Source organism: Harpia harpyja, chromosome 10 (assembly GCF_026419915.1).
Source record: "Harpia harpyja isolate bHarHar1 chromosome 10, bHarHar1 primary haplotype, whole genome shotgun sequence".
NCBI lineage: Eukaryota > Metazoa > Chordata > Aves > Accipitriformes > Accipitridae > Harpia > Harpia harpyja.
In genome coordinates, this window is record NC_068949.1 from 28,475,483 (window position 1) to 28,492,341 (window position 16,859).

Sequence of the window (16,859 nt, forward strand, 5' to 3'; positions counted from 1 at the left end):
TGAGAGACCATTCACTTGAGTGACTAGTTAGACACCAGTACTGCGAATCAGTGACAGGACATGTACTATTTTCATTCCTAATTGATGGGGCAAGCAGGGCATCCATGAAGAGCACAAGCAGAGCTGAAGGATTTTTCTGGTAATGTATAGCAGGTTATTTGTCTATATTTCTAGAACTCTGTATATAGAGACTTTTTCTTCGGACTTATCCCAACAAGTGGACAATACAAATCATTAATGCCAGTCCAGGTAAATACAAGATAGTGCAGAAAGTACTTGAAAGAGGAAAAAAATTAACTAGGAATAGTCAGAGACAGCTTAACCTAAAGGAGAAAGATGTCTCAGTCAGTGGCTCAATTTTATGGCAATAAGGATATTTTTACTTTGATCTTTTCTTACCAGCTGGTCTGAAGGGAGAAAGACAAGCATAAGTAGATTTGAATTCAGTTCTCAGTAAAAAATTAAGGAGAACTTTCAGATATGCAACTATTTTCCAATTGAAGAAAATCAAACAAGGTTACTTTACAACATAAAAAACCTCCCTAAAATTTTTATTTTCAAAACTGAAAAGGTCTTAATTGACAATTTTTTTGTTTACATGCAAAAATTTATTGAAGCACCAGAGGGCACTATTCTATCCACAAAAATACCAGCCGCTGAGCAAGCAAAAAGGCTAATCTCCAGAGCGCTAAAATTCAGCCAAGAATCATAAAACCTAACCTGCTGTGAATTCCACCTCACCCTTTACAAATAAATAATTTAAAAAAATCAACTATCCTCAAATAATCTGATCCATTCTACAATGACAACTCCATACATATGCATTATCACTGCAAGCCACTATCATAGATCTCTTCACAAATGGTTACAGTACAGCTTCAAAAATACATTTCTGCTATCATTTAAGTATTTTCTGTGCATGTAACCAGGATACATGTCATTAAATGCCTGTGTGCAAATGGGACTGAAAGAGGATCAGCATTTCACTAAGGAGGAGGGAAATAAAAAGTTACAGGCCAAAAAAAATCGTAAGCCCAGAAATTAATTTAATACACTGACCGGACTACTGGAAAGATAGGCAAAGGAGTGCATATAGACTAGTAAGTATAAAAGCAGAGGAGCCTGAAAATATTTTTTGAGAATACCCCAAATTTGCTTTTTCCCTCCTTATCCTTTCACATCTACATCATCTTCCCACTAGAAAATGAGAATAATCAGAAACCTGAACACAACTTCCACTGTAAACTACTTGGTGGGAGTTTAGCATGGAAAAGTGAATTGCAAGAGTAATCACAATGAGAACTGAAGTAATTTTGTCCCTTATATCTATGGCAATAGCTGTAACTTTTCAATGGTAAGCAGAACTGCTCAGGTACACAGGCTTCAGGCAAAAATGAACTTGAAGAGTTTATTTTATTAAAAATAAAAGCTCCATACTTTCATATGAAAATAATGATGCAGAAGACAATATGAATTCCTGGTTGGTAATAAATAACTCTGTCAATTGAAAAATCACTACTAGAACAGTCTATTAGATAAAGAAAAAACTAATATTTAATAAATCCTTTTGGGGTTTTAAAAAAATCTGTTATTTCTTGAAGGTTTTGGGGTTTGGTTTTTTGTGTGTGTGTTTTGCTTTTTTAAATGGGCAGTGATTTGATTTTTAATTGTAACCCATATTCAGGTGAAACATCTCTGAGCTTATGGAGCATTACTGTAAATTTTGAGTGAACACTTCTCTTCCTAGTAATCGTTTATAATAATAGGTTCTAACAGCAGCAAAGACTCTTAAAACAGACCATCTATTTAAAAAATAGGAAAAAAAAGTGTCAGAAAATAGAGAAAAAAAATACCGATCTTTTTACTGGACAAAGTAGCTCCTCATTAATGACTTGCCACCTTCCACCATTTTCACACACCCCCAACCCATCCTGTTCTGTCCCATTTCTAGGATAAATTGCAGGTTCCCCACCCCTGCCTACACTGCCACAAAGTCTTTCATTTCCTGATTACACAAGACATATGAAGCAATTAAAAACTGTATACACACATTCTTTTGAGGGTACTGATAACCACTTAGTAAGTGCCAATCGGTTACATCTCCATGAATGCTGTGACGATGACAGGAATTGCACATATCTGCACAGTTGTACAAGTTTGACATGGAACGTAAGCCTGACCATGCAAATTCTGAACTGCAAGGGATGCAAGTAGAACTTTAGATTTAGCATTGTGAGAAAAAATAAACTTTTAACTGATCACTTTGATCAGTTAAACCAAGTCACAAAAAATAGAAACTCGGACATAATTTTTTTTTCTGTTTTTCAAAGTAATACTTGAAACAAAACAAAACACACACACACACACACACACAAATAAGCCAACTGCCAAATGAAGAAACTGTGCTTGTGGAAAACCATGGGTTTAGAATTCGTACCTTGCTACCAAAGTCAATTTTGTACTGAGGCTAGAGATGCTCTCAACTAGCTCCCATACACACATTGCAAGTAGTGGCCCAGTAGATGTTTGTCCTCTCCCTCCATTTCTTATTTGATTTAAAAAAAAAAAAAAAAAGAGCGAGAGATTAAATAAAGTTATAAAATAAAATATTTACAATTCAAATTTGCATGATGAATTCAGTGGGATTGTTGCAAGCACAAAACACTAACCATGCGAATTAAGATTTTGCCTTTAAACAGACCTGTCATTGTGACTATAACCATGGCATCCCTAACCATGATACTGTATCACACACTCCATTTAAGCTGCAATTTCACAGGAAACACTGCAGAAATGTCCTTTGTCTTACAATAAACAAAGATATTTTCTGTTTACACAAACTGCAAACTTTGTAGGGATTTTTCCATGGAGTAATTTCATATAGGTTGCTGCATACACCCTAAAAAGCTTTATAAAATAATGTCCAGGTGTTTCCTGTAATTCAACTGGAGTTATGGTAATAAGTACATTTCTTAAAACCTAAGCAGCCTTTCTATGCCAGGTGCTACCGAGGGTCCAGTTCTGCCATACTTATTCATAATTACATCTCACCACTCTATTTAAAAGATTGCATTACATGCTAGAACGACGTAGAACTCAAGCTATGCCCTAATCAGAGAAAAGATTTTATTAATCTTAGTTTAGCTGTTATGCTTTCCTTGCCTGGTTTTCCTGGATGTGCAATTTCTGTGAATTGTTCTCACTAATAGTATCCTGCTTCTATGAGCAGGAAAGGGCTGAGTACAGTTTGTTAGTTAACATTACTTCCTATAAGCAGGGTCCATATTCTGTAGTAGCAGCACTACAGCAGTCATTGTTCATGCTGGATAAGCAATGTATCACGCTGATGGCTGTTAATGGACATCCTCTGCAGCGAAACATGAACTGATAATCAGTAAACCCAGATTTGCAATAGACTTCCTCCTTCCTGTTTTTACACTGCTGACCACGGAGATGCCTCTTCCTGCTAAGCCTTTGTGTGACTTACTGATGTATGAAGCAAGAAACTGAAAAACAAGTGCTGCGCTGCTATTTTTTTCCTAATTTTGTGTTGTAAAAGTAGATTAAAAAGACAGCAAAAAAAATGCCAGCTTCACTCACTTTGGTGCTAGCTATCACCATGTAACAAAATGCCAAGTCTGGCCATCTGTTTCATATACCTAAAGGGATACAGTGGACATAGTTGGAACATACGTGATTTTATATAAAATAAAATAAGAAACTGGAGTTCATATAGCAATATTCTTATCTTCCCTTAATATTTCCACAGACTGTAACATAAATTGTTCCATTTTAGGAGCAATAGATTAATCTATAAATGAAATTGTGAGCTTCTAAGTTCTTTTTAAAGATTTGATCAGATTGCTTGCTATTACACATCTCCCACAAATAACTACCCATCTATTACAACCTATAGCTAATCTTTCTTCTTTATCTGGGACACTTTAGACATAATCTTCAAGATAAATATGTACCCATCGTTCCAGTAGAGACTTCAGGAGACATACGAAATAGAACAGAACATTTAATGTCACAAATGTCTAAGTTACTTATTTCAACAGGCTTTGAATACCAACACTACACAGATGTAAATATATTATTTTAGAAATCAAGAAGTTCCAGATTAAATAAAATATCCAATAATTAAAAAGTTTCAAAGCCAATTGGATTAACAATGTATTGTATTCAATACAAACCAGGTAATTCTTTGATGTGTCACATTCTTCTGCAAATATATAGCCAAAGCATATATTTTCTAATAATTTTATATTATTAATTTTTGTTAACTCTATGAGCTCACACAGCCTATACATAGAAAATCATCATGTATATCTCTCATGCAAATCAACAGCCTGTACTATATATCCTTTGCATATGCACATCACCCAGGATCACTGAAGAAAATGAAAGATGACTTTAAAAGTCTGGTTTTAATTCAAAAGCCCAACTAAAACTAACTCACAGTGTTTCTCTCAGTTGGGAAGCAACTAACTGTGTTGAAGCAACTGAATTCTACTACTCTTTGTTACCTTACTCCAGTCCTCTACCTGCTCGATAAATAGACTAAGCAGCAGAAAATCTGTTCATGCCTTAGGGAAAAGTGACACTCCAGCATGCCCCAGAAACTCCACATTTCAAGAGGAGGTAGCATGCACTGGCTACCTCATTACTGTTTCCTAAGTTTATAAAACCAAACAGAACATACATACAGTATAAAACAATATAGAATCATAGAATCATAGAATCATTTCGGTTGGAAAAGACCTTCAAGATCATCAAGTCCAACCATTAACCATGCCCCCTAAACCATGCCCTGGAGTACCCTGTCCACTCGCTTTTTGAATACCTCCAGGGATGGTGACTCAACCACTTCCCTGGGCAGCCCATTCCAATGTTTGACAACCCTCTCAGTAAAGAAATTTTTCCTAATATCTAACCTAAATCTCCCTTGCCTCAACTTGAGGCCATTTCCTCTTGTCCTATCTCCAGCCACCTGACAGAAGAGACCAACACCCACCTCACTACAACCCCCTTTCAGGTAGTTGTAGAGAGTGATAAGGTCTCCCCTCAGCCTCCTCTTTTCTAGACTGAACAACCCCAGATCCCTCAGCCGCTCCTCATAAGACTTGTGCTCCAGGCCCCTCACCAACTTGGTTGCCCTTCTCTGGACACGCTCAAGCAGCTCAATGTCTTTCCTGTAGTGAGGGGCCCAAAACTGAACACAGGACTCGAGGTGCGGCCTCACCAGTGCCGAGTACAGGGGAACAATCACCTCCCTGTTCCTGCTGGCCACACTGTTCCTGATACAGGCCAGGATGCGATTGGCCTTCTTGGCCACCTGGGCACACTGCTGGCTCATATTCAGCCGGCTAATATCATCTATGTTACTTTTATGTTGAAATTAACTAAAACCAGAACTCAGAAGAAAATGTTGCCTCACTGAAATCAAGGGGTTAGAGATCCTTCAAAGTCACTCTACGCATAAGAAGTGTGCAAACTGTGAAAGTCCCAGTGAGAGCTGCTACCAACAGAAACACCTAATGCCTGTAGTAGAAAGGAGAGTGTAATAAAATTGAAGTATGCGATACTTGAAAGTTTAAACACTTCTTTTTGAAGTTGAAATGGCTCAAAAGTATTCCCCTAGGTACACATACTACAGTATATGCATTATTAATTTTGTATTACTCTGATTCATGGGAGAATTGCAAGTTGCACTCACTGCAGTTTTGCAAGCAAATTACTTTCTCTAAGACATAGTGAAAATCCCACTCAGTATTAGAGCTGAACACCTTTCTCATGCTATATCAAAAAAAAAAAAAAAGGCCCAGCCCTCTCTGCAGGTCCCTAGTGCAGAACTGTTCAAAGACATCTTTTAAGTCCTCTCTGTCAAATCCCAAGTCTTTCCATCAAGGTTGATGCACTCTAAAACCTGCTTCTTTCCTTCTTAATACCTCCATCAGTGATTAAGTTCCCTACTAGTTTGGTATTACTGGCAAAGGTTGAGGTACAGGAAGGGCTTCAGCCAGGCTCCGGGAGAGATCATTAACTCCTTCCTGTATGGGACACAGTTTGTCAGTCATACAAATTATTCCTTAGTAGACATGGACAAGATGAGGAAGAGATGCGTTGTTGAGCATACTTTAAGCTGAACATCAAACTGAACATGATGTCATTGTTATACCAAGGTCTGTGGTGACAGGGATTAGGTCTGGGCATTTCAACCATCACCAGGTAATAGCCAGGAAGACTGGCAACAGCTAGATTTTTTTTAACTAGCCATAGCAAGCCCTTCAGAAAGATAAAATCTAATGTGATTACTTCATGCTGACGCAAAGCTAGGTTGATGTTTTTGAAGGAGTTAGTACCTAATACTTTACTAGAACCCATAGAAATAGTTTCCTATTTGCGAATCCATTCCTGGCATTATCTTAGAAGCATTATTTAAGAAATATCAATCCTCATAGATTTTTTATGAGGTCATTTTAGTAGTATAATCTATAAAATGCAACATGACAAAACTTGCTTAACTGCAGTTGCTGCAATTTCAGCCCTGTATGTGCAAACACTCTAGCACTTACAGGTCAAAAACAGGTTTATATCTAATGGAATTATGCTAAGGCTCCTCAGGTAGACATCTGTATTGAGGAAACTGCAAAGTCTCAGATCAATGGTTCAGCAACACACACAGAAAGCTAGAGTACAGTGTATGCTGTTGGCTTCCCCAAAAATCTGCAAGAAAGTAAGTATCCATGTGACTGGTATTTGTGAAGGATGTAAAATTATGCATTTCCTAGGCATATGGCAGGTCCATAATCTGGGTCAACAGACACTAAATAAAATCAGCTTGAGGAATAAGTCGATGAAGAAACGGCATGACTAATAATTGGCTTTCCTGAATATAACTGATGTTACAGTGAATAAACCATTCATATGATGAGAAGGCTAAATTTAGATGAGACATAATGATACAAACTGCACCTATCAAGTACACTATTCTGGATCTCTCAGCAGATGATCCCTCTATTTTAAAAGCTTTAATGTATTTTGAAACATGTTTCCTAAACACAGGAACAATTTCAAGCTCTTTGGTAATGCTTGTGAAATTGGAGAGAGCTATTTCAGAAGTATTATTCACATAGGTTACTAGTTAGGTTAAAGCTTCACTTGGCAGTTGCCCATTTGGAAAACACTGCAAGAACTGAGTCAGAAGCTGATGCATGAACACTTAAAAAGATCAAGATAACCTGATTTGCAGACACATATTTCATGACAAACTTAATCAGCATTGAACCTAAAGATTCTTCACACAACAGAAAAATGCAGTGCAGATATGATTACCCACAAACAGTTTCAGGCTTTATAAGAAGTAGAGAAGTACTATGTTGAAACTTGCAGTAACGTAAGCAAATCCTCGCTGCCTTCTAAAACACTTTTTGTCACTAATGGCAAATCTGCCTGAAATATCAGGCTAGCCTACAGAAAAACCAGAATTGCAGTTTTGCCACTGAATATATAAATGCCAGCTTAATCAGTCTGCAGCACACACTCTTATGCTGTTTGACTCTATGTAATGGACTAGAGATAAAAAAATATTGCTCCTTTATAGCAATATATGTGGTGATAAGACCTGCTCACATAGATCGTTGCTTTATCTGACTGTTGCCTTTCAACTTAAACACTGAGAATATCATCAAATCCTGCACCAATTAACAAAACCTGCAACCAACACTACCAGCCAGCCACCGGCTTTTCAGGATACACTGTTCTCAGTGAGCAGGCCATTCTCCTTACTCTTTGGCAACCCAGTTGCAAAACAGGAGTTAGCTATTATAATAAAGATAAACTGATATACAAATATACATCAAAGTACACTCTGTGACCTGATCCAAAAAAGATCACAGCTAACACAAGGAATTTCTAGTTCCTTTCTTTGGGCTACTTTCTAACTTCAGTTTGAAAGGGAACCAGGAAGGAAAACACATTAACTTGAAAACTAAGCAGGGCTTGAAGACAGACCATTAACAAAGATACAGACTACTGATTTTCAAACTACAAAAATAGCTTACAATATTGTATAACATTATCATACTACTTGAAATTGAAATACATGATCAAACCATTTCAATTCTGATTCAAAGCATTGGTTTGATGATCTCAGAGTCCTCTTACATTTGCTCTATATTGAAAACAAGACTAAGCTATAGACAAAAGTGCAAACTGCTGGCTCATAATCCAAACCCAAAATAATGAAAACGGAGAAAAATGCCTTCAGACAATCATACCTGACAAGTAAGACCACAGGGCAAAAATGAGGGCAACCACATTTTGTCATTGGATAACCACATCACAAATCCCAACAGCCCATAGGCAAGCGCTCAGAAAACATGCTTCCCAGCCTGCAACTGTGTTAATGCTGTACTATCTTCCCACACCTAGAGAAGTCATTCATACTGCCTTTGCTACTGCTTACTAACTATTCCGCTAAAGATACAGAATCACATAACTAAATCACACCTGCTAGTAATAATAGTGTATACTTTCGGTAAAACAAGTTACATTGAGGCTTCAGAGCATCCTGTCATACTCCAAAGGATATTTTAGGTGCTTTGTTCACTTGGCTTTGGACAGTCCCCTCAATGGATACAGGAATATCTCCAAAATACAAATTACAGCCCCCAGTCTGGGCAAAGCACCTGCAGTTGCAAAGCATACCACAACTCAGTAAAAGCAGCAGAATTTGACTCTCACTCCATATTTCTACCTCTGAATTGTCTTAGAAACCTTGATCAGAAGAGGACAAAACAGTCTTGCTTGGACCACTATTGCTACCTTTGCTTCCTCAATTTATTCCTCTGATGATGCCTTACTGAAGCGTGCCTTTTACCTTGAGCTTTTCTGCAACAAGGACAGAAGTTCAGAATGAACAGTTATCAATTACTTCTAACACTTCACCCATAATCACTTATGAGGCTCACAACAAATCTACATCCTACCTCTAAACTCTGTTCAACCTAAATGAGAAAAAAGCAGCACCATGCAGAAGTGATTTTGCTTTACAGCTGGGTGCCTCAGTGCTGCCTTTACCAGTGCAATGTAGTCCTAGGTCAGTGGAAGGTCACCGCAGCATATTGCAGCATCAGACAGAAACGCATTAACCTAACAGCTCTTGTCAGTGTGACTACTGTAGCCAGAGACAACATGCCAGTGAGATGTCTTCATAAGAGTCCCTCTAATAACTCTGCAAAGAAGGTTCATGGCCAGCACAACTTACAACAACCTAGAAGATGCTCTAACATCTACCAGGCAACAGCTTGGTGATGACAGATTTCAGGAGCAGAGGAACAGAGAAGTTGCTTAAAAGCATTTTTACATTGACTTTCAAGCAGCACTTTCTGAGCTGCGATTGTGGGTCAATGCCACAGCATACATCCCACTTATAGATACATCAGTAGACATAGCACCTCCTTATCAACTTCACCTTAGCTACAAAATTTCTGTCATCGATTCCTCCATAATTTTTAAATTTCATTTTACTTTTGTATTAGTTGTTCAATCAACTGATTGTGGGCATGGAGGTACTCCTCTGACAGGCTATACACAGGGATCACAGAACACTGCAAACTCAGTGATGCGAAGCTCATGAGATGAAGTGTTCAGAAAAAGTCTACCATATGCTTACGCAATACACTGCCAAGCTACAGTTTAAGAGCTAATTAACTTACTTTCAAAAAAGGGCTTTGAATTATTACACATTACTACAAGCTCAAAGAAAGTCGTAGGTATAGTATATCAGGCCACTGCCAGAACATCTTCTACTCTATTGAGCTCCACTTTGACCTATTTCAACCAACATAAAACTAACCAACCAGCAGATACGGTCAATTATTTTCTTCTGAATAGAATTTATCTTATTAATTACCCTGGCATGTCCAACAGAGTATTCAAGAAGTGTGGAGACACTCTTAAAAATTGACTCTTGAAATTCTGTTAGTATGTATTTATACGGAGTTCAGTGAGGGCCTGAAAGTTTTTTATTATTAACTTTTTAATATATTTATCTTCTGGGGGGGGGGGGGGAGACGGATATGGGAATTGCCTTTCTTTTTGTCTTTTTCCTTTTCCTCTATAAAGATTAGAAATGCACTGACAACTCTCCCTGGTTTTGCAAAGCCCAACAGTATGTATATGACATGAATTGTAAGACATTAACATGCTATATAAAAAGGTGAGAGTGACGAGCCTTTAACAGGTGTTGTCATTAATCTCATTTAGTTAGCCATTAAAGTTAGAAAAATGTTGATAAAAGTTTCACAGTCTGCTGAAAAAAAAATTAACCCTGACCTGCTATATACACAGTCTGCCTATTTAATGAAAGGCATGTTACACAGTTGATTTAAGTCTCATTTATAATGACTCAGTGTGTGTCATTAAATTTAAAGATGCAAGTTAAATACCAGCAATTTTAAATCAATAAATTCATTCACTTAAAATTTAAAAAGAAAATTAATTTAGTCAAATACAATACAAATAATTTAGTCAAATACAATGTCTTCATTTTATATTTCTTGAGATGCAGAGCAATCTTTAGGAGCTAACTTACTCTCCTAAATAGTAAATAATCCCAGTTGTACTAACTGTACATTGATTCCTCCTATAAAGGACCTGCGTTTCACATTCCTATACATGGGTAGATCTCAGCACTAGAAAATCACCTGCAGGATCAGTCTGTATGTTGTTCCTTATCTGTAAATTACACACAAAAACATTATATATCAATATATTTTATTATTTTTTTATATCATAAGCACAATTGCTGCCACTCTTCTAGCAGGGTAGGAAACAGCACCCTAGCAGAGACAGCTATACCAAACTAGCAAAGAAAACACTGAAGAAAAACAAGAGCAGAAACATGTTTCCATGGAATCTACATATGGCCCACAAAAAAATTACACTTCTTTTGTGAAGCATGGATGCATTAGGAAGATATTAAGCTCTTGATATGAACAATTAAGGATAAGTCAGATCTTGCATATCCTGTGATCTTCAGCATTTAGTATTACCTCATGCTACTTATCCAAACCGCTCACCTCAAGTCCGTTCTTTTGTCCTGCTATTTAAGTAGGTATGTTGGTACTTTATTTCATGTCACGATGCTGTAAATATTCTCGTAGCATTAAAGACCATAGATTACAAAAATATTCCATTTCATGTAATGAAATTAATGTAATTTCAGTCATTACATGAGACAACTGGCATCAATAGCTTCCATTACTTGAAATCGATGGATCACTCTATGTTATAGCCTTATGCAACTGCACATAGAATTACTCAATTCTTTGATTTATATTATTTAGCAAGTAAAACCTAGATCTTGTGCAGAAAATAATGCTCCATTTTATGTTCACACTTTTGTTCATTGAAATAGATCTTGAAATTAGATGTGGGATTTTAGACTTTTCAGTTTCACACAGCAATTCACAAATTTTAACAGGCATAGCTGAACAGATAGCTACAGTTCTGATTTTAAACATTGCTGTTCTTCTAAAGTAGCAGCATATTTCTGTGATGTTGGCTGAACTTCCTTCAAAATACTCAGCCAGGTGTAACAATTCTTTAGCCTCATTTTTTTGATTCGTAAATGAACACTAGAGGTTAAATCAGACCAACATGCATTTTTCTAAAAATTCTGAAAGTCAGCAATGCAAAGCTCCCCTTCTGAAAAATCAGCAAGACAACAAGATAAGATAGATGAGATACAAATAGAAAAAGAAAGGACAGAAACATGCAAAGAAATTATGAAACTAAATGTCCATATTTATAAAAACTTGTTTAAACATTTTAAATGTTTAATATGGGTAAGAGATTCATATTGTACCTTCCCCCTTTTACATCCCGCCACCATCCACACTTGTGGTTCCCAAACATGCTTTCTTCCACTGTGCAGCCTAATTCTCTGTATGTCCTTTACATAGGTTCCTCTGATATAAGCTCCCTACGGGAGATGATAGTGAAACTGCAATTATATTTAATATTTTGTTGCTAAGTTTTTTGTTTTGGTGTGTTTTTTGCAGACATAAGCTCCAACCTGTGTGGACTTGTTAGCTGAAACATGGCTAAACTGCCTCCAGGGACAACTCAAGTCTGAAAGCATCTCGGCTACTTTCTCTCAACCTGAGCTCACAAACTCTCACAGGTGAAGCTCCTTGTGATGCTCAGCTTCAACACCTCCACACTGTATTCCCAATACTGGCTGTGTTTAAGGAACAGTAAGGGGAGCTCAGAGCACAGTTTGCTCCGAGCTGGCCTCCAAGACCAGGCTGACTCCACAAGCAGACCCTGGGTGATGTCTGGGCCACTCCACCACGCTCTTTATTTGGGCTCTTTGAGGACTGATTAGCCCCAGCCTCGCACAAATGCCCAGGCTGCCACCTCCCACACAGCCCTCTGTGGTGGAGGACGCACTGCAGACATACGAAGCCAACCACAAAATCATTTGCTGTGAAATGCGAAATGACACCTTTCATGTGCAACGTATATTTTTCTCCCGTCGGTTCTCAGCACCAGGTTCCCCATCTGCACACCCCACATTTGCCCCTTCCCGGCCCTGCCCGTGCTCTCCAGCAGGCACCATCCGCTCCAGGGAAAGCCAGCAGCATCGTGTTCACCACCCTGCAGAATGCTGCCACACAACCCGCCTTTTCCAGTTCCCTGCTCACAGGCTCTATCTTCCCAAAGAGATAACATGCAAATTCACAGTTCTCTCTCTCTCCCCGGTTTGACTAGTGTCCATGCTTTTTCACTTCTTTCAGGCATCTCTAATCAGGGAAGCATCAGCACAGCTCCAGGATGAAGATCCCCTTTCCCCCTGCGTCTCCTCCATACCCCAACTGACTCCCTCCAGGCCCTGCCCTTCTCTCCCCAGCTCAAACTGAAGGGCACTGACACGTTCCTCTCTGACAGGAAAGATTAAGCAAAACCTCTTCTTCAGCATGCAGGCTATGCCGTTCGGCAGTATGTGGAATCGGAGGGAAAAGAAAAAAAAAACAACACTGAAGCCATGGCATTTCAGAAATGCTCTGAACACTGTCATATTTCCAGAAGGAACCTGACCGGGGCAGGGGATTTTGGACTGCGTTAGGAAAGGCTGCACATAGAGGAGCCCCGCAGTTACTGATGCGAACACCCACCCACAACACGGTTTCGGTCCCCTTCTCAGCACAGGCCCGGGGGTACCGGCACACCCCAGGGAGACGCCCCATGCCCAAGCGCGGGACAGGAGCCCTCCCTGCCCGGGCGACCGGGTCACGGCGGGCGCCCCCAGCCCGGCCGCCCCCGGCGGGCCCAGCCCCGGCGCCCCGTCCCGAGGCGCCGCCGCGCCCACCGCCGCCGGAAGCCGGGCAGCGGCCCGCTTCCCCGGCAGACAATGACAGAGGGAGGCCAGGCCGGGGGCCGGGGCATGGCCGCAGCCTCCGCTCGGCCCCCCCTTCCCTGGCAGCGCCGCCGGCCCGGGGGTGAGAGCCGCCCGCGGCCGCGCCGGCCCCGCTCCCTGCCCGCACCGCACCGCGCCGGCCCCTTCTCCCTCCGCCACCCCCGGGCGGGCGGCGGCGGTCGGGTCTCCGCGGGTCGCCCCTGGGGGCTGCGCTTCCCCGCCGGGCCCAGAGCGGCCGCTCCCGCCAGAGGCGCTGCGGGCGGCCCCGCGGTGTCTCTGGGGAGGAGCTGTCAGAAAGCGCGGCCGGGCCGGGCTGGGCCGGGCAGGCCCGGGCCGCGGCTCTCCAGGCAGGCGGGCGGGCTGACAGGGCTTGGCGCGGGACCCTCGCCCGCCGTCGGCGCCCCGGCCCCCGCCGCCCCTCACCTCAGGGTGGGTCCCACGCAGGCCGTGTCGGTGCTCTCGATCTCCTGCAGGATCCGATCATGCTCTGGGAGACTCTCCGCCATCTTGGATGGGAGGGACCCGGCGGCCGCGCCGCTGCGGGAGGCGCCGGGGAGGGACGGAGGGCGGAGGCGGCTGCGGAGCCGGGCGGGGGGCAGCGGGAACCGCCGGGGAGGGCTGCCCGGCGCGGAGGGGGGCAGGCGGCCTGGGCGGGAGGGAGGAGGGCGGGGAGGGGGCGGGCGAGGAGGAGCAGGTCGCACCGGTCCGCGCCCGCCCGGTTTGTCCCGTCCCGCCGGGGCCGCCCCGGGAGCCCGGCAGAGCCCCTCCGTCCCCTGGGCATCTCCGGGCGCTAGTGTGTGGTAGAGACCGCAGGCAGCTCCCGCTGCCTAGCACCACCCGCTCTGCCCCGTGACAGAAGAGGGACACCCAAAGTGCGACCCCTTTCCCGGCTACGCTACGGACGGACCAGCTGCCCTTCCCGCGCCCCGTTGTACCGCGCTGCAGAGACGGCTTGAAGGCTTATAGGGTCAAAACCGGCCTTTTCCTCTGAGCTAGTTCTGGTTTGTTTCTTGGTGTGTTTGGTTTTGGGGTTTTTTAATTTGTTTATTTGTTTTGCTTTGCTTTTAACTGCTCCCGCTCACGTACAAGCGGGCCGTCCTAGTCCCAGCAGGGAGGCGGTGGCGGAGGGGGTTGCCCGCGGCACAGACCCCCGGCGCGGAGGCTCTGCAGGGGTTTCTGCACTCAAGTTAGGTCACCGACTTGTTTCCTTTCTCTCCTTAGGTGATAGAAATTTGGGGGTCGGGGTGAAAATAGAACAACCAAAAAGTGCGCCTTTTTGTGCGTTGGCTTGCTGTGGTTCATTAGAAACTGGGGTATCGTTTCCTAGTGCCCTCGAGCATGTGTACAGAAAAGCTTCGTTTTTCAGTGAAGGAGGAATAGCCCATTTTCTATTTAAATTATATGCTTTGTGGTTTGTGGCCAAAGATGAGCTAGTCCTTGGGTTTTGCATGCTCAGGAGACAGGATACACCTGCTTTCTGGGCAAAGTTACCTGCGCACAAGTGCGAAGCCAACATAAAGAAATAGGCCTGAAGTGTAAAATTTCAGGGTGATGTGTGGCTGCTGTTCCAGTCAGGAACTGACAGCAGTTTACAACTGTGAATGCATCAAAAGTCTAGACACCAGCCAGCTACAATTATGTTTGGCACCCTTCCAGTTATTGTAATCAAACTCAACATCTGTCCTGCCCTGCTGCAACTACACCTGGACGCTAGTTAATAAATGGCACCAAAGACTGTGTACATCTTGTCTATGCTTGTGGTTTTATCATATTGAATCGGTGTTGATTCAGATGAATTAAATTGATGACACCTACTAAATCAACAAGGACTATTCCATATGTAGACAAGTGCCTACAAAGTGCATGCTGCAGAAAGAAAGCAGGAAAAATCCTACAGGCTACTGCTGCAGTAGTCCTTCAAGAAATGACTCAAATGCAGTAACAATCTTCCCACATATTGCTTTTTTTTTCTGTCACCAAATTACTGAAGTAATAGATCAACACCTACATTTTTCAGGGTAAATTAAAATTTCTTTCTTCAGTCTGATAGTCACTGCAACCTGACACCTGCAGTGCCAGGCAGGCTATTTTTAAAACTCCTCTACAGATACCGACAATATACTTAGACACATAACATCATAATCTTTTATGTATTACTTTTTTATAGGGATGAATATGCAGAGGAAATTTTTTTCAGTTGCACTCTTACCATTAAACACTTTCCATAAGCTGCAAATGAAAAAAATATTAAAATCTTCAGATATTTAGGAATATCAACAGTAAAACATTAATTAGTTGTCTTTAATGATTTTTAAAAACTTGCATTTATTAAAAATGTAAGAATAAGAAATGATTAGTCGTTTAAAAATGTAGCTGTTAACATCAAACTAAAACCACCGCTACACAAAAGAGCAAATGACCCCTTGTTTTCATGCTTAAGAGTAATTTCTTTCTTCACAGAGAATCTGCAGCTAGCCTTCAGTGACAGATAGCTTTGTCCTGGTGAAAAGAAAGAGCTGGGTAGGTGACCTTGGTTTGCAGTTTTTCATTTAGGGCCAATCACTTTGAAATTAAATTCAATTTTCCTGTAGATTTCAGGGTCAGGAAAACAAAATTTCTAATATATTGGGCTGACTGAAAGACCAGCTATAGAATGGAACAAATCCATCACGAACAATATAATATTATCTAAAAGATGCATACCTTAGGGTGGTTCCAAGAGGCAGCTGAAAGGACTGGATCTCAGCAAGGGCATTTTCATATATCTGATCTTTGTTTTCTTCTAGATATAATTCTGACAGATTTGACTTGCTTTTCCTTGCCATAGATGAGCATAAAACTAGTCTAACTTTAGGAGAGGACTTTTATTCTGATTATTATCGTTGACTAAGTGACTCTGTAGTCAGCAAAACCAGACATGAAAAAACAGATCCTGCGCTAACCTCGTGACTCCTGAGGACTTTGTGTCCAAGAATGGTGCACAGCTGCTGTTTTCCTGTCTCTGCTGGTAACATTTGCTTCGTATGCAGTACCCAGGCCTGCAAAGTCTTTTTTCTGTGTGCATCCAATTTATTTATCTTAACAGGAAATTTACTGGCAAAAATCATATTTTTACATCATTGTAATAGTTCACCAGTAATAAATATTAAGCCTGAAATGTAGTCCGTTTGAAAACACAATTTTAAAGTCATTTCAGACACTAGATATCAATGCTCAATTTCTCTGTTAAGTTTTATGAGATTAAAAAGAATAATTTATAAAAAATATTGTATTTTTCCTTTTGCTGTATAAAAAGCCCCCCCCCCCGCCGAAATTAGCTGGGTTTATGAAGCAGGTTTATGGACCTTGTAAAGCAGACTGGAAAAGCAGAGAAACTTTTATTTTCTCGTCTTTTTCCTTTTCAGCATTAGTAGATGCTACTTATAATAAT

General features: G+C 41.2%; 1 protein-coding gene across 4 annotated transcripts in view; it reads right to left on the minus strand.

The window, feature by feature from the left end:
* The window catches only part of EXOC6 (exocyst complex component 6), a 99,694-nt gene extending 83,118 nt beyond the window's left edge, over window positions 1-16,576 (minus strand). The window contains exon 1 of one of the 4 annotated variants that reach the window (XM_052798290.1): window positions 16,133-16,576. In XM_052798290.1, coding sequence (XP_052654250.1) covers window positions 16,133-16,254 — 122 coding nt within the window. In that variant the 5' untranslated portion in view covers window positions 16,255-16,576. Of the gene's footprint in view, window positions 1-13,852; window positions 14,009-16,132 lie in introns of those variants that run through there. The other 3 variants (XM_052798291.1, XM_052798292.1, XM_052798294.1) reach the window with 3 other exon arrangements.
* Between the last annotated feature and the right edge of the window lie 283 nt (window positions 16,577-16,859).